The following is a 26068-nucleotide window of genomic DNA, read 5'->3' as shown; positions in this document are numbered from 1 at the left end:
GTTCAAAGGTCTATAGCATGCACTGAGTCTCCCATGACCCTGGGCTCCTTGCTGGGAGCAGATAAGGCTACTCAGAAATTTACCTTCCTATTGGGGAAAGAGAATTTGCAGACCAAACCACCATAAGAACACATTTCCTGAGATTTCCAGCTCTCTGGAGTCCCCTCCCACACAGTGGGAGCTCTTTCCCCTCCTCGATTTTGCCCCTCTGTGGTCCCCTTCCACCCAGTATGGAAACTGCTTTTCATCTCCTAAACTCCACCTCTCTCTCTCTCTCTCTAGTCCCTTCCACTCAGTGTGGAAGCTGCTTTCCTCTCCTGGATTCCATCTTTCTGGATTCTCTCACTCAGTGTGAGAGGAGCTTTCCTCCTCTGGTTCCCCCCTCTGGAAGCCCTTCTCACTCAGTGTGAGAGCGGCTTTTCTTTCTCTCACTCAGTGTGAAAGCTTGCTGTTTCTTCCCCTCCTCCTTTTTCTCCTTCTCTATCTAAATAAATCACTTTCTGCAACCACACACACACACAGAAAGGATACAATTCCTGAGCAAAACAGTATGGCTTGCTTTCCACAGTGAGAGATACATATCACCTTGAGGATGTACAGGAGACCCCAGTCAAAAGGAAAACCATGCCAGGCATGGTGGCTCACACCTGTAATCCCAGCACTTTGGGAGGCCAACACGGGCAGATCACAAGATCAGGAGTTCAAGACCAGCCTGGCCAATATGGTGAAACCCCATCTCTACTAAAAATACAAAAATTAGTCAGGTGTGGCAGCATACACCTGTAGTCCCAGCTACTCAGGAGGCTGAGGCAGAAGAATCACTTGAACCTGGGAGGTGGAAGCTGCAGTGAGCCAAGATCGTGCCACTGCACTCCAGCCTGGGCAACAGAGCAAGACTCCGTCTAAAAAAAAAAAAAAAAAAAAAAAAAAAAAAAAAAACAGGAGAAAAGGGCAGGTAAGAAGCAAATCATGAGAAACTTCCTGGAGGAGAAAAGGAAATTGGAAATATGGATTGGTAGAAAGTAGAACTGCAAATAAAATAAATAATGACATGTTAGAAGTACAGATGAGAGATATAAGTCTAAGGTATCGATACGGTGACGAATTTTATTTAATGCGAAGTCCTACAGTGAGATCATGAGAGGATAGGACAGAATATCACGGAATGCTAGAGAAATTCCATGGCCAGTGTTTCCTGAAGCTTCCTAATGCTACCTGCATGTCCTAATCACTTGGAAGCTAAAAATTCAGAGTCCTAAACCCACGTTAGCCTTTCTAAGAGATAATACCTAGGGATGCGCCAGCTTTGGGAACCACTAACCCTGCCACCCCACCTTTTACAGAGCAGGAAACTGAGACCCAGAATGTTAGGGCACTGCTGACAAAGTCGGGAAAAGTAAACCAGAGCACAGTTCTAGAGCCGAAATTCAGAAGCTCAGGGCTGACGTGGCATGGGGAAGAATGAACCACAAGAGAATCCACCTGTCAGGTGGGTATTTTTGAGACCTACTTCTTAGCTTAGTCCATATGTTCCTTCAACTTTTCCTTCCTTCTTTCCTTTGTTTAGAGACAGGGTCTCACTTTGTTGCCTGGGCTGGAGAGCAGTGGTGCAATCATAGTTCACTGTCACCTTGAACTCCTTGGCTCAACTGGGCTCAAGCATTCCTCCTGCCTCAGCCTCCAGAGTAGCTGGGGTTACAGGTACATGCCACCACAGCTGGTTCATTTTTTTTTTCTTTCTGGAGATGGGGGGTAGGGGTGTCTCACTCTGTTGCCCAGGCTGGTCTTGAACTCCTGGCTTCAAGCGATCCTCCTGCCTTGGCCTCCCAAAGCACTGGGATTATGGATGTGAACCCTCTTTTTTATATTAAAATACCAAGTGGAGTTGAACCACCAAACTTTGCATGCTGCGGGCTGACTGCTCGTGTCCAAGGCCAAGGCCAGTTTGACTATGCTATGAGGTCTGAGTCAGCATCCTGGTCCCAGCCCAGCCTCTGGCACTTTATTTCCCTCCCCGTTGCTCAGCAGGACTCACTTCTTGAAAATGCTTGCTGTTCCTACAGTCATTTCTCTGTTGATTTTAATAATCTTGCCACAGCAAACTTTATTTAGCTCCTTTAAGGAACTCGTTTTAACAGAGGTGCCAGCACACAGCATAGCTCTGAGCCGTAATATCACCTCTCCCTTTGTTAGGGCTTGGTGCTATGTCCTCATCCAAATCTCATCTCGAATAGCAATCCCCACGTGTTGTGGGAGGGGCCTCATGGGCGTGACTGGATCATTGGTGCAGATTCCCTCATGCTGTTCTCATGACAGTGAGTGAGTTCTCACAAGAGCTGATGGTTTCAAAGTGTTTAGAGCAGTTCCCCTCTCACTATCTTTCTATCCTGCCACCATGTAAGACGTGCCTTGCTTCCCTTTCATCTTCTGCCATGATTCTAAGTTTCCTGAGGCCTCTACAGCCATGCAGAACTGTGAGTCAATTAAACCTGCTCTTTATAAATTACCCAGTCTCATGTAGTTCTTCATAGCAGTGTGAGAAAGGACTAACACATCCCTTGTGAGACAACGGATGCTGCCTCCCATTTACGGAGCAAAACAACTTACTCTGAACGGTGCTGGGAGCTGCCAACTTTGCTAATGATGAGCGAGCAGCTCCTGGCGGGGCTGCAGCAGGGCATATTAAGTGGTGCAGGTAGGGCTGAGGAGGGGCCTCCACCCCTGGCTCAGTGTGAAGCAGGGACGTGAAATTGAGCACCTCAGCTCAGCACAGGCTAGATGCAGGGTAACTGGGTGGTGGTGGTGGGGAACTCTCAGGAAGAGGAGGGAGTTGGGAAGCAGGGACTTACGATCCACGGGGGACAGTAAGAAGAAAAGGAAGGGAAGAGCTAGGTTTTGCTTTACCATTTATCCTCTAGAATTTGGGTCTGCACTGACTGGGGGACACCAAACTGGCAAAAAACCTTTCTCCTTATTCTTAATTCACACAACTGCCGTTCCTCCCAAGTGAGCGCGTGCTCTGCTAAAGTCCTGCAAAGCCCTCATCCAAGCGGACTCTGCGAAAGCTGCAGGCTCAGAAGGACAAACACGTGCCGTGGAAGCATGTTGCACTGCCTCCACAGCCATGGGGTGCTGGCAAGAGAAGTGCAGATTTTACTAAGGGGCGGTGGGCACTCATCCCCTTGCAGAGAAATGTGTTCAGGGCCACAGGTCTCGTAAATCCATCCTCCCAGCCAGACCACAGCTGCTCCTCATCAAGCTGAGAAGGAAGAGAAATAAGATGTTTTTCTGCGGCTCACATGGATAACACATCAAAGAGTCTGTGGCACCGAGAAGATAATCTTGACTTTAGAGAAAATCTTGCTTTCCCTGAATACAGGTGAGGTGACAAGCTAAAAAATTAAACCGAAGAGCCCAAGCAGTGATTATCTGCCTTTTTTTTTTTTTTTTTTTTTGGTCACCTACATTCATGCCACACTTCTACACCAGTCCGATTTCCTCTGGAGAATTCGCCCACTTTGAGTGCAGTCCTGGTGGGGGCATAATCGAGGGGCCCGCCCTTCCACTGAGAGATTAAAAGCATGCCTGGAGACCCTGCCATACTTCTGGTTCCCACGGCGTATGACCAACAGATAGCACTCACCCCAGCTCAGCCTCAGAAGCTCAGAGTGATTCAAGGACGGGGATCTAAATCTGGCTATTCTATTGTTTCAAGCCTTGCTTTCTGGACTTTCCATCCATTTTATAAGTACTCCAGTTCCCTTCCCATAAATCCCTTTTTTAGTTACGATGACCAGAACTGATTTCTTTTTTTTTTTTTTTTTGAGACGGAGTTTCGCTCTTGTTACCCAGGCTGGAGTGCAATGGCGCGATCTCGGCTCACTGCAACCTCCACCTCCTGGGTTCAGGCAATTCTCCTGCCTCAGCCTCCTGAGTAGCTGGGATTACAGGCACAAGCCACCATGCCCAGCTAATTTTTTATATTTTTAGTAGAGACGGGGTTTCACCGTGTTGGCCTGGATGGTCTCGATCTCTTGACCTCGTGATCCACCCGCCTCGGCCTCCCAAAGTGCTGGGATTACAGGCTTGAGCCACCACGCCCGGCCAAAAATCTTAACTGATACATTCTTTACTGAGAAACCTGACACCTCATACCCAGGAAGCCCATCAAGAGACAAACCATGGCGGGAGAAAGATAAAAAAACAAGGGGCAGGGAGCAAGCAGTGGAGAAACACAGCATTTGGGGACTGGGTAGGATCTTAGCGATCACTTCGTCCATCTCCTTCATTTAACATGCAAGAAAACAAAAGGTCCAGGGGATGCAGGGAGCTTTGCTGAGACAGACAGGTTTGCTGAGGAGCGCCCTCAGCAGCACCACCAGCCCCATGCGCTGCCAGCCCCTTTCTAGGGCATGACTTTTGGTAATAAAACTGCCAACCAATGAGAGAAAAGGATGTCAAAACTGAACACATTTTCCTCCAGTCAGCACATATGCTTGGCTGGCCTCGGCTCAATTCCCTATCGCTCTCCAGAATCTGCAAGAAAAACTATCCCAGGGTAAGTTATGGTCTCGTAATGACTGAGTGGCCTGCAGTCCCACAGCATCTGGGCCAATTCCCAGCTCCAGATGATTCCACATGACCTGGAGACCACCTCTCCTCACCACCCCATCTTGCCCTCACACATTGCATCCCAGTGGCTCTTGCAAATCTCTTCCCAGACCTACCCCATCCTCTTGTGAAATGACCACTGCAATTAGAACCCCATCAGACAAGGATTTCTGAACTCCACCCAAAGGCCTGCTGATGACATAAGACAATAACAATGAGATTCTGCTAGATTTCAGGCAGGCCCGTGTGGTTCACTGTACCAAAATATGGCCTGTATCATTTCTCAATGACCACAGAGAAAGGAAGCAGGATAATCTATGTATCTGTTCAGTGCAGAATTTAGAAACTATTGACACCATATGTCCTTTTCCACCTGGTCTGCCTATACCTGCTCTAAAGGCTCCCAGTTTGCAGCGGCCGTGGGGAGACACAGAAGCTCAGCTATGTAGCTCCTCATCCACATACACATGTGTTTAAACAGGACCTCTCTGCCTGTGCCCCACTCAAGAGTGGGTTATCTCAGACCTATGGACAAGGCAGGGCAGTGCCCTCGCAATATGTCTCCCCTTGTTTCCTGGCCCTGGACCTCCCAAGTCTTATCTCCCACTCTTTGCATGCCAGGGAACTACCTAATCATTTGACTATTTCCACAGCCACAACTCTGGAATGCAGTTACTAATTCCTTTTTCTTAAAAAGGTTCACAGAACACAGTGAAAATTTTTTTTAATCCAAGATACAAATGTCTCTATTATATAGGGGACCATCTGGGCTGCTACAGCTAAGCTGGCTGTGTTGCTATCAACTCTTTTTTTAGAGTTCATGAATCAGTTGCCAATAAGAAAAAAAAAGAAGTAGTTAGTGCCAAGACTCTGCTTTCCTCCCCTGCATTTCTCCCCAGCAGAAGAGCTGTATCCCCAAGTCAAAATGGACCATGTGAACACAAAACAGAAAAGATACCTAAGACTCATGCTCTGGAAGCGTCAGCCCACAGTTCTAGACGCTGTGGAGGTAGGAGGTGGTGTCAGCTTACTTCCCAGCCCTAGGGCCCACCAGCTAGGCTACGTAATACTGTGTAGCCTCCACAGATCCAAGATATGTGCACAGAAGGAATAAAAGGAGGGCAAAAGAGAAAGAGAGAGAAAGAAGGGAAGGGGAAGAAGAGAGAAAAAAGAAACAAAAGAAAGCATACCGAAGGCCTGGGAAATCCCTAATGCCAGAGACTCACCAACAGCCACAGACTTCTGAACCAGCCAGACAGCCCAGAGAAGCTGCTGAGCAGTGGTGGGAGCTGAGTTCAAATGGGAAACCAAGACCTTGAAAGAATACGAATGGGAAAGCTGATGAATGGAGAGGAATGCACAGGTGGATTCACAGTGGCATGGCCTGCCATTCCTCCCTTGCTAGAATGAAACGGGTCCAGTGAAAAGGGAATCATTGGGTCATTCTGTCATCCCATGTCCTGAGCATGAACCTTTGGTTTTTACAGACATTGCAAAGGATCAGAAATTACAGCTCCATTCTGGCCAGACAGCATACTCAAGGGCAGACGCCACTCATCTCACTCACCTGAAGGCAGTTTCAGGCATTAATTGCACTCACAAGCAACCACGAAAACAGAGTTGGGAGCCTTTGGTCAGAAGCCTCGGGATGGTGAGAAGCAAATGATGGTTGAATAAATGTATGTGATTAATTGTTCCCACTAAGGCATTCAGCCCAAAGAGTGCTGACTGCAAATGGGCACATAAGCATTCTCCACCTCCCACCCTTACCCCAGGAGGAAGAAGAAAGGAAAATTCTATTCCCACAAAATATATGGCAGGTAAGTGTGGGATGTACATGGCTATGGAATTTTTTGTTGTGGTAGTAATTTTGTACATGTGTGAGAGAAACTACCTTTTTACAAATCTGGTTGTTTTTTAAATCACTTTTGTGACTCAAGGCAGCCTAAAGACATTAAAAAATAAAAGTATCCCCCAAATTGTTTCCCAGTCACTGATAACCTACTTCATTTCCATGTCCCCAACAGCCCCCAGCTTAGGGGCAAAAATGGAAGCGTAAGACTTCAGTTCAGTAAGCCCACCTGGTCCACACTCTCTCCTCCTCAGCCAAGGAACTGCTAACCCTTTGCACTGACTGGAGAGCAGAAATGCAAATAAGGTTTTAATAAACAACAACATTATTGGTAAGATGCCCTTTGTGCTTAATGGCAGGTGCATTTATCAGTTCTCGCACACCCAAAGACATTTGCACCCCTAAAATCATGGGAAACACTGCTCCTTTCTTCCTGGTGAAATCCTCTGGAAGAAACATCTGTGATCAAGAGGCAAACTCCCTGGCAAAGCCCAAGAGCTGTCTTCAATAAAATCTCTGTTTAAGGGCCATTTATAACTTCTCACAACTGGAGCTTAATGCAAAGACTTAAATAAAGATTTTATAACTATTTCGTTCACTTATAAGATGTGAAGTTTCCAAGAAATGTAGTAAAACAGACCAGATATTTAAGCAAATACATGAACCTGGGTCCTGCTGTTGCTCCAGCCCAGGGGAGAGACAGCAACCATCGGGGGCCAGCGGGTCAAGGAAGAGCAGAGAGTCTGTGAAGCAAAGACTGAGACCAAGAGCTTCTGCCTGGAAGATCACAGGAGCCACAAAAAATTAAACATTAAATATTTGATCCAGCAACTCCACGTCTGAATATATACACAAGAGAACTAGAGGCAGGGATTCAAGCCCCCTGATATTCGTACACCCACATTCATAGCAGCATTATCCACTATAGCGAAAAGGTGGAAGCAACCCAGTGTTCATCTGCAAAGGGGTGAACAAAATGTGGTCTATCCATACAACGGAACTGTCAACAGAAAGAGTCAAACTCAGTAAAATATTTGAAGATATTTATTCTGAGGCAAATATGAGTGACCATGGCCCATGACACAGCCCCAGGAGATCCTGAGAACACGAGCCCAAGGTGGGTCAGGGTGCAATTTGGTTTTATATATTTTAGGGAGACACGAGATATCAATCAAATATATTTAAGATATACATTGCAGCCAGGGGTAGTGGCTCATGCCTATAATCCCAGCACTTTGGGAGGCCAATGTGGGCAGATCACAAAGTCAGAGTTCAAGACCATCCTGGCCAACATGGTGAGACCTTGTTTCTACTAAAAATACAAAAAAAAAAAAAATTAGCCAGGTTTCAGCACTTTGAAAGGCTGAGGTATGCCGACCATGAGGTCAAGAGATTGAGACCATCCTGGCCAACATGGTAAAACCCCATCTCTACTAAAAATACAAAAATTAGCTAGGCCTGGTGGCACATGCCTGTAGTCCCAGCTACTGAGGAGACTGAGGCAGGAGAATTGCCTGAACCCAGGAGGCGGAGATTGCAGTGAGCCAACATCACAGTCCTGCACTCCAGCCTGGTGACAGAGCAAGACTCCATCTAAGAAAAAAAAAAAAAAAAAAGGTCGGGCCTATAATCCCAGCTACTCAAGAAGCTGAGGCGGGAGAATCTCTTAAATCCGGGAGGTGGAGGCTGCAGTGAGCCGAGACTGGGTCACTGCACTCCAACCTGGGCGACAAGGCAAGACTGTCTCAGGGAGGGAAAAACAAAAAAAGATATATATCGCTTCAGTCCAGAAAGGTGGGACAATTCAACGTGGGGGTGGCAGGTGGTTGGGGGATGTTCCACGTTGGTAGACTTAATTTTTTTCTGGTTGACAATTGGTGGAAAGAGTTATTATGAATAGAAAGGAATGTCTGGGTTAGGATAAGAGGTTGTAGGGACCAAAATCTGATCATGCAGATGAAGCCTCCAGGTAGCAGGCTTCAGAGAGAAGAGACAGTAAATATTTCTTGTCGGATTTAAGGTCTGTGTTGATGGTAAATGCTAGTTAGTGTTCCCTGAATTCCAAAAGGGAAGAGGGCATGACACATGACCGACCCTCCCTTCCCCTCGTGGCCTAAACCAGTCTTTCAGGTTAACTTTCAAGTGCCCTGGCCAAGGAGGGAGCCCATTCAGATGCTTGGGGTGGGGGACTTCGAGTTTTATTTCTGTTTTAACCTTAAAAAGGAGAGAAATTCTGACACATGCTACAATATGATGAACCTGGAAGACCTTATGCTGAGTGAAATAAGCCAGTCACAGGAGGTCAAATACTGTATGATTCCACTATATGGAGTATCTAGAGTAGATCAATTTAAAAAGACAAAGTAGAATGGTGGTGGTCAAAGGCTTGGGGAGGAGAGAATGGGGAGTTATTGTTTAACAGGCACAGAGTTTCTGTTTGGGAAGGGGAAAATTTCTGGAGATGGATGGCGGTGATGGTTATACAATGACATGCATGTACTTAATGCCATTAAGCTGTACACTTAAACGCAGTTTGAAAAAAGCAAATGTCATACATATTTTACAATTTAAAAAAATTGTTTTAAGTTAAGGAAGCCAGATTGAGCCCCAAGTAGAAACTGCAGGGTAGGGTGATGTCCCTTTTGCTCTCAGGTACCTAGGGGAATACAGAGACAGCTGAGCAAAGCGTAGAAGCAGGATAGTACTAGAGAAAATGGGTAACTTGACAAGATGGGTCAAGTCTAGACCTGGGCTAGACTATTAAATGATAGAGTCTGAGCAGAAACACCCAGTCTGATTAAATATACAGTTAGTGTCTAGACAGGTGCCAGAGGCAGAGGTAAAAGAGACAGCTGCTGCCCTCCGTTTACTGACCAGCAACAGGGCCCTGTCAATCGTTTGGCTGGAGTCATCCAATTGTTCTTTCAAGACAACAGCTTCCGAGACTCACGTGGTCATGAAAGGTTCTGTTCCCAGAGCCCCTGTCCCAGGCACGAGTGCCAAGGCCCATGGTGGCAATGGCAGAAAGCAGGCATTCCCTGGAGAGAGAAGCCATTCCAACAATGGCCCCCGGGCCTCTGAGCCTCGTTAACAGGCTGACTGATGGGTGTCAGAGACGGCACTGCATTGACTCCCCTTCCAGAGTCACAGGGCACATTGCGGGAGTGGTCCTCAGTCCTCACAGGTCGGCAGTGTACACAGGACCCACTGCACACTGCCAGACAGACCATCCTAGCCAGACATGGCTCCTGCAGCCAGCCACCACTGTCTTCAAAGTCACAGGCTCCCTCTTTCCTTCAAAAGAAAAAGACTCCTAAGTTTCTGGGTTCATAAGCCAGAATGAGGCTACCAAAGAAGTGACTTTTTTCTGCTTCCATGGACAGTCTAAGAGCCACCATCAGTCATGTGGTCAATACACATCCACCATGTCCTAAGTCCCGTGAACACATATATTGCACACTAAGGGCCCTGCTCTCCATCCGCCCCTGCTTCACTGAGAAAGCCCAGGCACAGGTACACAGAAGTGTGTAAGAACACAGGTTTGTACCTGGAGAAGAACAAATGAGACATACAAGTTTGCCAGGTTGCAGGAGCCTGTGGTAGGTTGCAGTGAGCAGAGTTGCTGATGATGAGACCCAGTCTTGTCAGTGACAGCACATGAAAAACTTAGATCCAAAAGGGAAGAAGCCTCAGCTTGTAGAAATATGAATAAACAGACATATCTGGGGTGCAATAAAGTCTACCTGTGGGTTAGGGGTATGAGATGGGGAGGTGAGGAAGACTGCCTGGAGAGGCAGGTAGGTAAATGCTATGTTGTAATAAGCCTCCAACCCCAAACTGAGGGGTTTGGATGTTATCCTACAGGCAGTTTACATTGATCTCATCAGATTTCAAGATTAGTCTTCAATCCCCATGCCCCAGAGCAGGGACCGTGGCTTTTGTTTTGTTTTGTTTTGATGGAGTCTTGCTCCCTCACCAGGCTGGAGTGCAATGGTGCAATCTCAGCTCACTGCAACCTCCACCTCCAAGGCTCAAGCGATTCTCCTGCTTCAGCCTCCAAAGTATCTGGGATTATAGGTGTCTGCTACCAAACCCAGCTAATTTTTTGTATTTTTAGTAGAGACAGGGTTTCACTATGTTGGCCATCCTGATCTGCCCGCCTTGGCTTCCCAAAGCAGTGGGATTGGCAGGGATTATCTTAACCAAGATTCTCAAGTCTTTTAATGCCTAGGACACACGGTGTACACAGAAATAGTGGTGGCCCCATTACGGTCTATCAGCCTAATCTTTAGCTCTATTTTTTTAGTTTTTTATTTGGCTTTTATTTTAACATATGTGAGAATGTCTCATGTTTGCCAAATTAAAAATATTTGTGAGTGTGATTATTAAGCCCGGGATTCGTATTCAGAAACAATTAAGGATCTAGTTGTGCAGTTAGAGTTTTCAGTGACCTTTCTGGGAGTTAAGCAGATTCCAAGTACCACTAAAACATGCAGGCAAGCCTCAGCTACCCTGTCAAGACACAGACATCCTGGCTATGAATGAGCCCTAACAGCAACCACTCCCAACCCTGTAGATCTGAGTTGATCACTCATGCACGTGATCTCACTATTTGAAGCAGGACTGATTTAATGCTTCTTCTCAAGATTAAAACAGTTTAGCTTATTTTTCTAAACACCCTCCAGGTTCTAGAAGGGAAGCAACTCAGAAGCCATGTGAATGGCAAGGATTTCAGCCTGGAATTTTTTTTTTTTTTTTTTTTTTTTTTTTGAGAGTGAGTTTCGCTCTTGTTACCCAGGCTGGAGAGCAATGGCAAGATCTCGGCTCACCGCAACCTCTGCCTCCTGGGTTCAGGCAATTCTCCTGCCTCAGCCTCCTGAGTAGCTGGGATTACAGGCACGCTACACCACGCCCAGCTAGTTTTTTGTATTTTTAGTAGAGACGGGGTTTCACCATGTTGACCAGGATGGTCTCGATCTCTCGACCTCGTGATCCACCCACCTCGGCCTCCCAAAGTGCTAGGATTACAGGCTTGAGCCACCGCGCCCGGCCTCAGCCTGGAATTTAATAACTGCCTTATCTAACCCAGAAGGGGACTATCTACACCTAGTTGTCAAAGGATAGAAGAAATGCGTATTTCACAATCTATGATTTAAAAAATGGCTGCCACGCACCACCAGTGGGACCGCTATCTCGAAGCATAAAATCAACATATGCAATGTTGGAGAGATAAGCATGCAGCCCCCTGCATCAGCCTCGATATCATCCTCTGCTTTGGGGTATTACACGTGGACTGTGGGCTGCAGTCACCATCCGACAGCCCCTTCCTGTCACAGCTCTTCTTCTTTGGTGTCTGGTGTTCACAGCCTGTCCCCAGCGGTGTCCTCCACACCTTCAACCACCCTGGTCTATCCCATCTAGCATCTCCCCTCCACCTAATTCTGGACTGCAGCTCAGTTAGCCTCCCTCACACAGACAGCGCCACCAAGCCTAGGATTCCGTGGGCCTCTAGCAGAGCCAAAAACGTGCATCTTTAATAAGCATCCGGATGATCGCCATAACCAGGAAAGTCTGGGAAAGTATTCATCGAGGAGGAGTCTGTCAAGCTTAAGCTGGCTGTAATAAATTATTCAGATACTGAATTTATTTATCAGCCATCGCTGAGTTCCCACCACACTGCCCCGTGCTGGACACTGAGGCCACAAGTGAGGGCAACCGTTTCTGCCCTCCAGAAGCTTACAGTCAAAGCACAGACACAAATACAGCAGTGGGACTCAGACTTGGGGAGGGGGCAAAGGACAAGTGGGTTCAGACGGCCAGGGAGAATGCGGCTTCCTAAGGGCAGAGGCGGGAGCAGAGCCAGTCAGGTGAAGAATGAAGTGGGGAACAGCATTCCAGGGAGACAGAACAGCCCATTTGGAAATCACAAGAAGGCGGGGACATCTGGAACACAGAAAACGTAAAGTGTGTTGAAACAGTTAACTGGGCCCTGGTCCTGCCAGCCCTCTAAACTTTGACAGTGAGAAAAACCAGAGAAAGCTTGAGTCTAGGAATAACATGGAAGGATCCTTTCAGGTATTAGGTCACTCTTGGTAACCATGTGTGGGGAGGATGATAACCAAGGGGAGCTCATAACCAAGGAGGCAGCTTGGAAGGGACCACAGTGCGCTCAGAAACAGCCAGCGAAGGCCTGAACCAAGGCTGGGATGGGAGGCAGGGAGGGGAGAGGACCTACGTGACTGGTGACTACAGAAGGAGCAGATGGGGTACAGGGGGTCCCTGCGGTGGAGACTGAACCCACCAGGGCTGTGAGGAGTGAAAAGGGCATGAAGATAAGTTCATCTGGGACCCAACTGCGGGGTGTGGAGCCACCAGATGCATGGGTCAGTGTCAGGGGACAGGTCTGGGAGGCCAGAAAACTACCAACATGGAAAGGAAGGTGCAGAAAGAACCCACAGGGGAGATGGAGGAGAAACAGGGTCCCGGAAAAACAACATTTGAACCAGCACTAAGGAAGACGCAGACCGCAGCCTCAAAGCCACAGAGATGCCAAGATAAGCACTAAGTGGTGACCAGAGATTGACACAGGAGACCAGGGGTGCCCTCATCAAGTGCTGGGCTGAGAAGGGGTGGAGGCAGAAGCCAGGTGGCCGGAAAAGAAACTAGTGTCTTTGGAAAAGACATAAGATATACAAACAGCAAAATGCTGACACTTGCCAATTCTGAGTGGTGGATGCAGAGGGCTTTGTTTTATTAGTCTCCGTGGTTTCTGAATGTCTGATGTGAGAATCCAAAGAGGCAACGGAAGGCAGGATGTGCTGAGAGAAAACCAGTCTGCAAGGGAAGAGAGGCGGAGCAGCACCTAGAGGGCCTGGGGACCAAAGGCTTGTCTGCAACTCAGAGGCACCACACCCTTTGAATCTGCCAAGGAGTTAGGGTGGGCGGAGCTTTGAAGGGCAGTGGCTGAAGACACAGACACATGGGGAAAAGGGATAGAGTAATGTCCTCAGAGAACTGGGAATGGAGGAAGTTGAGGGAGACTCTGCTTCTGAGTCTGGAAAGGAAAGAGAAATCATTAATCCGAAGTCTGGGGAGGGGCAGGATCCTGAGGCATCCCTGTCTGATCATCTCTCTCTTCTCTGAGAACTGGAAGTAAAGTCATCTGCTCAGAGACAGTCGGGTTGGGGGCAGTTTGGGGAGCTTCAGGCGGCTCTGAGAAAGTGACCACGATCTAGAACAGTGTTGTGGAAGCTGAAGGAATGGACTCACATCCCGCTGATGAGTCAGGAGGCAACACTGAGACCAGCTGAGATCAAACCGTGCATCTGCCTGGGCCCCAGCAGCTCCCAGGTATCTGGGGTGAGAGAAGAGAGGGAAGAGAGTGGATTCCTGGGAAACCGAGGCATCCACTACAGGAGTGGCAAGAAACGGGACGCAGCAGTGGGGAGCGGCAGCAGGAGCTGAGCGGTGGGTGATGAGGGGTGATGACACAGGAGGAATTAAATCCTAGAGGGGCGATGCGTTGAGAGAAAGAAAAGCCACAGCCAAAAAGTGGGGCCAAGAGTTCCCGGGGCAGCAGAGTGCGAGAGTAAAGAACAGGGAGCTCACACTGCCGAGGCAGGTCCAGGGCAGGTCAGGGTGCCCAGGGACCACAAAGATGGAAGTGGTCACAAGAGGGGCGGTCAGGTAACCAACAGCACCCGGTGCCTTGCAGGACAGCAAGGATGGGACAGTGACCAGGCGCCAAGTCCTTGGTGGTGCCCAGAGGAGGGGCTCGTGGGAGAGAGTCAGATGATGGTGACAAGGAAGGGTGGCAAGGACACCATCCAGATAGCACATCTACAGAAGAATGAGGCTGCAGAGGAACCTGTCTGCAGACTTACTGGAAGAGAGACCCGCAGCAGAAAACAAGTCCAGAGAGCAAAGAGCAGAGCCATGTGGATATACGTAAGGGAAAGGCAGCAGGTACCCAAAAGGGCAAGAATGAGGCAAGGGCCCGGCACGGCTTCTGAGCCAGTATAGGTGGGAGCTCCAATTGCCTGGCAAGGGCCTCACAACACCCACTGCCTTTAATGTTTGTTCTGGAACTCTGAAGTCAAAGACAAGTTACTTTAGTGTCTCTAACATCCCACCCCAGTGAGGCCTTGAAACCTCACCAAACAGTTGGGATTGGGGCTGGTGCCTGATTGTTTTAAGTGACCTGTGAACTGTGCACACTTCTCTCCTCTCCTCTCTAACGTTCCTGTAGTGGAAATACAATAACAATGTAGGCTTTCTTTTTCAGGGGTAGTTATAGATAATGGCCAGCCTACACTGCCATGCAAACAAGGACAAGGCGGCATGCATCAACACAGACATCACCCTTCCAGAAGGTGTTCTCTCCAGGAAGAGACAGTGCTTCTCCCCAACCTGCTCCTCTGCAAGAAAACTACCTCCACTATCATCAGTAAGGGCCATCCAAAGCTTCCAAAGTTTCAAAGTGCCAGGGCATGGGGGACAATGCACATTGTCCAAACTGCCTACGCAGCAGTTCTTAAGAAGCAGCCAGAAGCCAAATCAGAAATTAGTTACCATGTATATTAGTCTGTTCTCACTCAGCTAATAAAGACACATCCGAGGCTGGGTAATTTACAAAGAAAAGAGATGTAATGGACTCACAGTTTAGCATGGCTGTGAGGAGGCCTCACAATTATGGCAGAAGGCGAAGGAGGAGCAAAGGCATGTCTTACATGGTGGCAGGCAAGAGAGTGTGTGCAAGAGAACTGCCCTTTATAAAACCATCAGATCTCATGAGACTTATTCATTGTCATGAGAACAGCACAGAAAAAAACCCACCCCCCATGATTCAATTACCTCCCACCAGATCCTCCCCACAACACATGGAGATTATAGGAGCTACAATTCAAGACAAGATATGGGTGTGGACTCAGCCAAACCATATCACTATGTCAACTGGAACTGCATCAAGCCAGAAGAAAACAAGAATTTGCCCTAGGAGTATTTACACCGAACATGTCAGGCACTGTTCTGGGCTCTGGAGAAATGATGGTAAAGTAGAAAACGTCCCTGCTCTCATGGAGCTTCATTCCACTCCAGCTGTGGGGCAATGGACAGTGACAGAGGAAGGAGATAAGAGGGGGATGGGGCAGGCTGGAGCTGCGACATCCCATCTGAAAATGAGATGCCAGAATGGACAGGGGCATCACAAGCAGAATAAAAGGTGGAGACCAGGTAAGACCTGGCAACAAGTGAAGTGCCCTCATCTGAGTAGGCCAGAGTAGGGTCATTAAAAAGCAGGCTATTTATTGTCAACCCCAGGCATCCTACCATTACACATAAACCCATTTTGTTTCAGGATGGGTACTCTGAGAAACTGAGATGTTTACTAGATTTCCAGAGGCGGAATCTGTGACAGGGTAGAACTGGCTAAAAAGCTCTACCATGAGGACATCTTCCCTAGCAAAACTGCCTCTCACTACATTATGTATGCCATTCCCATCTGGGGCCATTTAAACCCTCAAACAGCAAATGCTGCTGTGAATCCAAAGAAATTTCAAGGTGTGATGGTGCATCAGCTCTTTCTAGAGAATTTTATTGGGAAATAATTTTATCTGTAAATTGTCAAAACTCACAGTGACTCCAAATATAAACACTTCAAAAGCTAAAAACCTGAAATCCAGTAACAAATCTTTGATCTTTTCAAAGAATGGCTTCATCTGTGTTCATATAAATGAGACATGCTGCAAACAGGCTTAACCAAGCCAGAGCTGAGAAGGTTCTTGTGAATAAACACCGTTCATTTTATACTGGCTGGGAATATACACCACTTCACATCAAAAACCCTTTAGAACACTTTTTTTCCTTCTAAACATTCATATGCAATTTTTTTCTTAGAAATGGGGTCTCACTGTGTTGCCCAGGCTGGTCTCAAACTCCTGGGCTCAAGTGATCCTCCTGCCTCGACCTCCCAAAATGCTGGGATTACAGGTGTTAGCCACTGAGCCCAGCCATATGCAGTTTTTAAAAATACACAAGAAATAATCTTTTATGGACAAGATTAGTGATGATTTTATTTAATTACAAATCATTGTATTTTCAAAATTTTGAACAAGGAAACTATCATTTTATCAAGTCTAATTTTTTAAAATAGAATTTTCTTCTTTTAAAAAATGATATATGGCATGTCTTGAGTCTGGTTGCTGTTGCGGTTATAACTCCAATCAGAAATTCCAACGCTAAAATTCATTTATATAGAGAAAGGTAATCCTTTGGATAGAAATTATCTAAGTTATGTATCCAAAAATAGTGACTACATTTAGAGAAAGGGCTTAGGCTTAAGAGCCTCACAAACCTAGCTCAAGTCCATGCATACCAGCTCCAATACATACAAACTGTGCAAACTTAGGCAACCTTGTAACCTCTCGGACCCAGTTTTTTAATCTGGGAAATTGTCAGTTGTGAGGACTAAAGGGCTGCCTGGGCAGTAAGAGGCCACATGCTGAGGGTATGCAAAGCCACAGGAAAAAAAACCTCTGTTTTCTTCTGCCTCCTCCAAATGTGATAAACATACTCAGAGACAGTAGCTGATATGAAATAAATTGGTAACTTGAAATATTTTCATCTGAAAACAAATGCAGATACATTTTTAAAGTAAAAAACAAGACTTGAAAGAAAGGCTGGCCACGTCCATCCTTGCTCCCAGACATCCAGTGGGAAGAGGGGGAGGAAAACAAATAGACTGAGAGATTCTCTGTAAAGGACTTAAAACGTATCCTACAGCAGACACCCAATACAGAGTAGCTACCATCATTACCCCTAAGTAGTTACATACAATTGCATAAGAAAAGCAAGCATGCTATCTTCATATCTTACAGCCTAGGCATGGCAACATGGCAGGCATTTTAACTGCTATATGTTAAGTGCCCAATTCATTATTTGGGGTATTGATATATACCACACAATCAATATCCCTTGTCCAATCAAGAAGGACATAAGAAGTATGAAGCTGAAAAGAAGGCAAACAGTCTAACATAAATCCAAGTCTCCCCAATTTTGGTCAAAATAATTACTACCATGCAACTAACCCAGACATACAAACTGTGCCCTGAAATCAATGTGTCTCTGGTTTCCCAGTTCAGTGTTTAGGAACCAAATCAGTGTGATTGGGTTTGGGTTGTTTGATTTGGAGGGAAAAGGATAGAGAGGGAAAAGACTAGGAAAGGAGGGACTGAGACGATGATATTGTTACTGTAATTTAAATTCAAAATGCACAAATTCTTTTCATTATTAGAAATGAGAATCTTGGCCGGGCGTAGTGGCTCATGCCTGTAATCCAAGCACTTTGGGGGCCAAGGCGGGCGGATCACCTGAAGTCAGGAGTTCAAGACCAGCCTGACCAACAGGGTGAAACCCTGTCTTAAAAAAAAAAAAAGAAAAGAAAAGAAAAGAAAGAAATGAGAATCTTGCCACTTCTATGAGGAATCTGGATAGAACCTGAGTTGGGATTTGAATGCATTTCAATTACCCCTAGATAAGAGGGTGAGCATTGAGAAGTTGGAGGGCAGAGGCCAATGCTGGATCAGGAAACACCTGATTTTCATTCAAATATCAACCAGCTGCGCAAACCACTCAATTAAGCTATTCTTGAATTATTAATCATCTTCCCCTGAATGAGAGAAAATTATTCTTTGTGGTTACTTGCTCTGCTTCAGGGACCAGTTCAGAGAACTCCAGTCCTGATGGAGTTTGAGGGAGCTGTCCAGTACCTGACACCCGCTGGCCAAGGGAAAAAGAGAAAAACAGCATATGAAATATTGCAGAAAAAAAAGAGAGTAAGTAGTTAGCCTTCTAGAATGCAAGTAACTCCCCAAATCCAAAGAAGCTGAGAAAGTTCCTTTAAAGCACATTAGCAGAGGTTTGCTGCACTGCTCAGGCATGATCTGATCTGTACTCCTTTCTATTCTAAATTAGTAAGTTTCCTTCTCCCTTAAGAACTGTCAACAACTTCAAGTCTCAGTTTGCTACCATAGATTAGACCCAGGCTTGCAGAGCAGAGAAGGGAGGGTTTAAAATCCCATTACTTCTAAACAGCGGGATTTGTTTTATCGTCCCCCAAATACCTGTGTTTGAATTCCCTGTCAGCCCGGATTCCTAAGTCTACTGATTGACGGATTTACACGATCTGAGAAATGGGGGAAAGCTTAGCGATCATCCAGGTCAATTTTCTCACTTTAGAGGTGTGGAAGGAAGCCAACAAGGGTCTTTCTAAGGTTACATGGTCGGAAGCCGCCTTCCTCCCAGAGCTTCCCCTCTCCTCCCTGTCAGAGCCCTGTAGCAGGAGCTGCTCTAGCTGCTTAGTTCTATTTTAAGACAAACTTTCACTCTGCAAACCACTTACACAAAACACCGGCATCTCGCCCACCCTGCAATTTTCTTCAAGGCTTCATTTTGGGTCATCCCCACTGTAAGGGAGTCTCTGATGCTCCCCAGAACCATGCCTCCAGGAATTCATCTCCGGGTCCTTCTCTGTCACCTAGACGCTGGGCAGGGCAAGGCTGATAAAGGTGGGAAATTATGCACTGGGGTGCTCCTTCTAAAACATTTGGCCTTGGCCATTCTTCCCACCAGCCCTCTGAGGGTGAGGATAGGGCGCTTAAACAACCTCAGAGAAGGAAGCCTTGAGAGTTGCGTGCGCTCGCTAAATGTTGCAGTCTTTGAGAGGACCGGGGTACTCAGTCCTGCACTCGCTCTCTCTGTACTTCTCTTCCCCTATTCAGAAGTTTTCGCTCCTCTATTCTCACTCACACCTAAAAACTGGGATCCACGGCTGTCCTCCACCTGGCGTAGTCCAAGGAAGGGTGACAGGAAGCTTGCGCGGGCTGGGGACGCTGGAGGCCTAGCGGGGGTTCGCCACTTGCAGGGAGTCTTTAGGAATCGACGTTCGAACGCCACGGGGGCAGAGGACACCATCGTCTCCTCCACGGTCTCTTTTCGTGACTTTCCTCCACGGCCTTCACTAAGCCTGCCCTTCCCCAGGCTCTCTCGCCTCCTTGCGCTTCTCTTCCTCGCCTTGCCCCCGCCGCCTTCCACTCCGACTCGCATCACCTGGTCTCACTCCTCTCCACGGGCTCGGCCTCTCCCTGCTTTTTACAAGGCGCTCCCGTCGTGTTTCCACTTGTCTCCAATTATGTCTAAATGCAACCCACCACAGATGCTGACATTTTACATGTTTAGCTGTTAATAGCTACTTAACTAATCGCCGGGACCGACGGCGGCGCTTCTCCTTCGCCTCCCTCCGGCAAGAGAGGAGGGGGCGGAAGAGGAAGGGTTAGATGTGATTGCAGCCGCCACTCCCCGGGGCCCAGGACTCCCGGTCGGGCCCTGGAGAGGGTGCCCTACCCCGGCACCAGCGATCCCCCGCCTCCAGCCAGGACACCGAAGGCGCGCCCGGCGGCACGCGGCCTCGGGATGCAGCAAACTGCCTCCTGCTCCGGGACAAAGGAGCGGCAGAAGGTCCAACCTCCCGGTCCGCGCACACCAGCAAGGTGGAGAAAGTGGAGTGAAATCGGGGAAATTTGGAGACGTTAGGACGAAAGAAAAGACCAAAACGGGTTACTCACGTGCCAGATGGCGAAGAAGATGAGCGCAGCGCACAGCACCAGAGAGAGCATGTAGCAGAACGCAGCGAAAGTGAAGGCCATGGCCGGCGGACCCCAGACCCACCACACACGCCAAGAAGCCCCTAGGAGCCCAATGCCTCCCTCGAGGACCGCACTCCCTCAAAGTAGCCGCGTCTGCACGCTGCTCCCGAGGCTAGTGCCCAGGAGGGCGCACGGCTAGCGGAGCGACTCGAGGGTCAGCGAACAGGCGCTGGATTTCCGCAGGCTCCGGCGACTCCGGACCCGGCTCTCCTGCTAAGGCAGGGAAACGTGTCGAGTGTCGTTGGCGGGAACTGTCCCCTAATCGAAGAAGAAACCAAATCAGCAGAGAACACCTGCAAGTTAATGCCAAGCCGTGAGCCCCTCGAGACCAACACGGCGAGCGATGCGAGGGCTCCACGGAGGACCGAGGGAGGAGGTCCCGTCCGCCCCGGGAAGAGCTCTCTGCTTTCCGCCACTAAACCGCAGATGAGAGACAAGCGCTCCGCTCCGGACCCTCCCGCGCCACCGGGGTGCAAACGTATAGCGTCCAGCGAAATGCCCAGGCGGGCTCCGACCTCCTCCCAAATCCCAGAGCCGGCAGCGCTCTTATCCGAGAGAAAGGGTCTTCAGGTAGCCAGGAGGAGGTCGGTCCAGTTGGTCCTGCGCCCCAGACGCGGCTTCCAGCGCAGCCGTGCGCTCCGACGCGCTCCCGGCCCCAGCCGCGACCCCTGCCAGCCGGCTTCGGCAACCCAAGTGTCCCGGAAACTGGGGGTCAGACGGGGGCGAGAACTATCTCCACCTAGCCGGCCCGCTCCCGCCCGGACGCCTGCAGCGGCGGGTTTCAGGCCAGGCGCTGGAGCTCGCTCCACCTGCTGCTGCTGATGGTGATGATGCCGCCGCCGCCTCTGCCACTGCGAGAACTCTATCGGCGCGACCCGGGATTCCCTCTCTCGGCGCCCCGCCCTCAACTCCTGCTCCGCTGAGAGCGCCCTCCCTGGCGGGCGGAGACTGCAGGGCCGGGTGCCGAAGAAAGGTGGGTGGCGAAGCGCCGCCGGGCGCTTGGTGGCCGCTGACGCGGCCACTGCAGCTGTGCGCGCCCGCCTCTGAGGAAACTTGAAGCCAGCAGTACTGGCAGGGCTGGAGGCCGAGCGGAGGTGGGGCGGGACCGGTTGGAGCAGGGACTCTTTAAACACGTGCGTCTGGAGGAGGTGGGAAGCTGCGGAAGGGTATGGTGTGTGCCTCGCACCTAAACGTGGCAGCTGCCCCTCCCGGTTCTTGCAGTTTCGCCTATCGGAGTGGGAAGTGTGGGGACTTGGGGCGTTGCCTAGTGTTGGTTGGGGATACAGTACAAGCCTTGGATCCCGAAGCTGCTTGGGTGGATTTTACCAAACAGTAGCATACTCAGTGCTTAAGGCTGCGTTTACTGCTCTGCTCCCAGACCCTGCAAAATTCCCCATTAGCGTCCTTCTGTCGCATCCTCCACCCTCCCCAGGCATCCGACCTTGGGATTAGGGATACATGGACTTGGTGGTGGACTATGCTGGGCTGAAGAGGCAGTTACAGGGGCTCAGTGGTATTGGTGTTAAGTCTAGTGGAATTGTCAAGAAGATGCTTTGGAGGTAGACCGTTTTCTAGCTGCAAGTTACCTAGCCTCTTTTTATAAAGCTTAGTTTCCTTATCAGAAAAAAAGAGTAGAGTCAAGCCATTTCAAAGAATTAAAAGGGAACATAAGTAAAAAAACCTAGCACACAACCTGGCACCTGTAAGTACAGGGTTTATTAACTGCACACTTTGTCCCAGTGGCCCAGCATCTTGGAAGTTCACCATGCTTGCTTTTGCAAGAGATTCGGACACTCCAGTGAAAGAGGTCCAGTCATTCCAGATAGAACCTTGGTTTCAGGTTAAGTCCAGAAAGCAAGGAGAAATACCCTGAAAGATGACTGGCAAATCTGGGTGAAAGGATAGACCCACCTCATGGATTGCAGTGAATCTTAGATTACCCGGTACCTTGTACAGGTTGGGAACTAGAAAAATAACTATTGTTTGGTTCTGACTCTGGTGTATTAGCGTTCCTGTTCACAGATGTGATTCTGATGGCTTGAAAGCTGGAAGGAGGGAATTCCAGCAAGCCAGAAATACAGCTTTCCAGTGACAGAACTGGAATCCTGTCTTCAGACTCTTAATCCTGGGCTCTTTACTATGCCTAAACATTCCTGCAGCTGTTTGGCCACATCTTCAATTTATTTTTAAATTTTATTTGTTTGTTTGTTTATTTATTTATTTGAGATGGAGTCTTACTCTGTCACCAGGCTGGAGTGCAGTGGCACGATCTCAGCTCACTGCAACCTCCACCTCCTGAGTTCAAGTGATTCTCCTGCCTCAGCCTCACCAGTAGCTGGGACTACAGGTATGCACTACCATGCCCAGCTAATTTTTGTATTTTTAGTAGAGACGGGGTTTCACCATGTTGGCCAGGATAGTCTCCATCTCTTGACCTCATGATCCACCTGCCTCAGCCTCCCGAAGTGCTGGGATTACAGGCATGAGCCACCATACCCAGCTCTTCAATTTATTTATTTGTTTGTTTGTATGTTTGTTTTAAGATAAGAGCTTTGCTCTGTTGCCCAGGCTGGAGTACAGTGGTGCTATCATAGCTCACTGCAGCCTCAAACTCCTAGCTAGGATTACAGGCATGCACCACCACACCCAGATAATTTTTGTTTTGTTTGCAGACACAAGTCTCAATATGTGGCCAGGCTGGTCTCAAACTCCTAGCCTCAAGCAGTCCTCCAGCTTTGGTCTCCCAAAGCACCAGAATTATAGGTGTGCACCACAGTGCCTGGCCTCACATCTCCAGTTTAGAAACTAGATGCCTTTCAGTGGGAAGAAGAGAAACTAGAGCAAGTCTAGAGGCTGTTGACCAGAGCAGCCAACCGATCAACATTTTATTGCCTCTGGGTCAGGACTGGCTACATACTTTGGAGGGCCAAGTGCAAAATGAAAATGTGGAACTTTGTATTAGGCCATTCTTGCATTGCTGTAAATACCTGGCCAGGCATGATGGCTCACACCTTAATCTCAGCAGGGAAGCCAAGGTGGGCAGATCACTTGAGCTTAAGTGTTTGAGACCAGTGTGGGCAACATGGCAGAAACCCCACCTCTACAAAAAATACAAAAATTAGCCGGGTGGGGTGGCACATACCTGTAGTCCCAGCTTCTTAGAGGGCTGAGTGAGAAGATTGCTTGAGCCTAGGAGGTCAAGGGCACAGTGAGCTGTGTTCATGCCACTCCAGCCTGGGCAACAGAGCCAGACCCTGTCTCAAAAAAAAATAAATAAAATAAAATACCTGAGGCTGGATGATTTATAAAGAAAAGAGGTTGAATTGGCTCACAGTTCTGCGAGCTGTACAAGCATGACACCAGCATCTGCTCGGCTTCTGGGGAGGCCTCAGGGGTGCTTTTATTCATGGTAGAAGGTGAAGCAGGAGCAGTCATGTCACATGGTAAAAGCAAGAACAAGGTGGGGGAGTGCCATCTAAACAACCAAATCTTGCAAGAACACTCTCTTTATTGTGAGGACAGCACCAAGCCACGAAGATCCACCCCCATGACCCAAACACCTCCCACCAGGCCCCACCTCCAACACTGGGGATTACATTTCAACATGAGATTTGGCCAGGGACAAATATTCAAACTATATCAAGCTTCTTGTTTAAAAATTAATAATTTTAAGACAGCAACAGCAGAGCATTAAGCCAAACAGGAGGCCCTTCTGAGCACAAGACCCTTGACAACTGTAGAAGTTACATGCCTACAAATTCCTATGTTACTTTCTCTTTTACATAAGTATTTCTTCCAGTATAAATTGTCATTAAAGAAAATTTGGAGGCCAGGCACAATGGCTCAAACCTGTAATCTCAGCAGTTTGGGAGGCTGAGGCGGGTGGATCACTTGAGGACAGGAGTTCCCGACCAGCCTGGGCAACATATCAAGACCCTGTCTCTACAAAAATTAAAATTAGCCAGGCATGGTGGTGTGCACCTGCTGTCTCAGTTACCCAGGAGTCTGAGGCAGGAGGATTGCTTGAACCCAAGAAGTCGAGGAACAGTGAGCTGTGATCATGCCACTGCACCCCAGCTTTGGTGACAAAGCAAGATTCTATCTCAAAAATATAATATGGAAAATATAAGTGAAAAAGATAAACACCATCATTGACTGTTCTCGGATACCACCAACACAATCCTGGTATATTTCTTTCTGTTTTTTTGCTTTTTATTTTATCTAGATCATTTTTTTTCATTGTTGTAATATTCTGTATAAAATTTCATGACACCAAAACAATGAGATCATATCAAAGGAAAATTCAAGAACTGAAGAATTTTGAGTCCCTTTGGAACCAATCTGATCTTTTGTTTCTACTGATTCTTGCTTATGGAGTCCTAGCTTCTCATCCATCTTAATAGATTTTTACTGTGCCGACATTGTTTTGAAAAGTTTTCTTACAGGAATTTGAGGCCTAAAATGGCATTATCTTTCTCCAGGGAGGATTTTCAGCTGCTTTTGCCAGGTGTCTAGGGGAACCTAAATCTCCAGGAGTACCTTAATCCAAATTCAGTGTTTGAGATTTTCCAGGATGACCAGGATAACTGTGGTCTCTGTGGAGGCTGGTTTATTTCCGGTTTAGCCTTACTCACATGGAGCAGTCCTTCTGGATCCCAAGTCAAAACAGAGGGCCTATCAAGTCCCAATCCTTGATGGTCTTTGGACTCTGACTTTTGCCCCTAGCCCCACAAAGTACTAAAGGCATAGCTCAGTCTCTCAGCCACCTCCTCAAGATTAACAAATGCCCCTAGAAAAAAAATTGGCCCCAGGAGCTAAACCAACCCCTGTAAATTCTGAATCACTCTCCGATTTTGGCCCCAGTGATTCCTTACTCTCTTATTAGGTCTTTGATGCTTTCAAGAAGATGTTTTTATATTTCATTCAGCTTTATAAGTTGTGTTCAGTGGGAGAACTGGTCTGAATTATCTAGCACAGCATCACCAGAACCAAGAGTCTGTTCATCAAAATAAAATTTCAAATTAAAAAATGGAATCCATTATCCTACTACTGTAACTTTCAAGTCTCCATCCAGCCACTGTTTTTCTTGCCATTTACCCGGTCCTGCTTTGCTTTATCAGTTACAGAATGATAGCAAAGGTGACTGCAAAACTTCAGAAAATAAGAACCCCACGCAGTTGCTGCTCATTATTTCAAAATAGTTTAGTGTCCATAGTTCTGGGCACTGTCAGGGATCCACATGGTTTCTAGTCTAATTGGTGAGGCAGTAATTACTTCACAAGGCAGTGTTAAAAAACCAAAGACACAGTAGAGGAAAGCAAGTGAGAAGGTGATTGGGAATGGATGTTGAGTAGAGTGACCAACCTAGATTTTTTTCTCTACTGTAGACATTGAAAAACCAATTACTTGCTTTCTTCCCCACCCGCCATGCAGCCAGGAGAGGCCATATGAAACAGTGTGAACTCTTCAGATAATATTTCTTTTTGCCTGAAATGCAGACCTGATGCCTAGAGGTACAGCAGTCATCTCGTGACTGTAAGGAGGAAACCAACACATTAAGTAGGGAAAAGCTAAGAAGATACAGAGAGCAAGGACCACTGACAACTTAATAAAGCCACTCTGCCAGGCCTTAACTTCCAATTCCCTGACTTCTGTTGAATGAGACAATAAAACTCCTCACTTTTTTAACCCATAGAAGTAAGGCATTCTGTTATTTATGAGTGAACACAACTCTTAACTGATACCACAGTTTAATGGGAGTAGGGGTCCTGGTATGACAGGAAATTGGGAAAATCAGTTTATGGCTAGTGCAGCAGCTCCAAGACGCTATTAATGTCCCAAGCTCTTTTGCCATCTGACTTGCTAGCTTCAGTATGTGGATTTTATTCTCCCAGTCTGAAGGCAT

The 26068-nt window shown here is 47.7% G+C and overlaps 1 protein-coding gene across 12 annotated transcripts in view; it reads right to left on the bottom strand.

Moving 5' to 3' along the window:
- Positions 1-26068, bottom strand: part of CNIH3 (cornichon family AMPA receptor auxiliary protein 3) — a 291872-nt gene that overhangs the window by 98255 nt on the left and 167549 nt on the right. Inside the window, exon 1 of one of the 12 annotated variants that reach the window (XM_003930307.4) lies at positions 20083-21020. The exons of the other annotated variants lie outside the window; for them this stretch is intronic. Coding sequence (XP_003930356.1) covers positions 20083-20163 — 81 coding nt within the window. The 5' untranslated portion in view covers positions 20164-21020. Of the gene's footprint in view, positions 1-20082; positions 21021-26068 lie in introns of those variants that run through there. 12 annotated transcript variants of the gene reach the window in all.

Source organism: Saimiri boliviensis, chromosome 14, assembly GCF_048565385.1.
Source record: "Saimiri boliviensis isolate mSaiBol1 chromosome 14, mSaiBol1.pri, whole genome shotgun sequence".
NCBI lineage: Eukaryota > Metazoa > Chordata > Mammalia > Primates > Cebidae > Saimiri > Saimiri boliviensis.
Note: the sequence above shows the minus strand (reverse complement) of the source record. Positions and strands in the feature narration are given on the sequence as shown.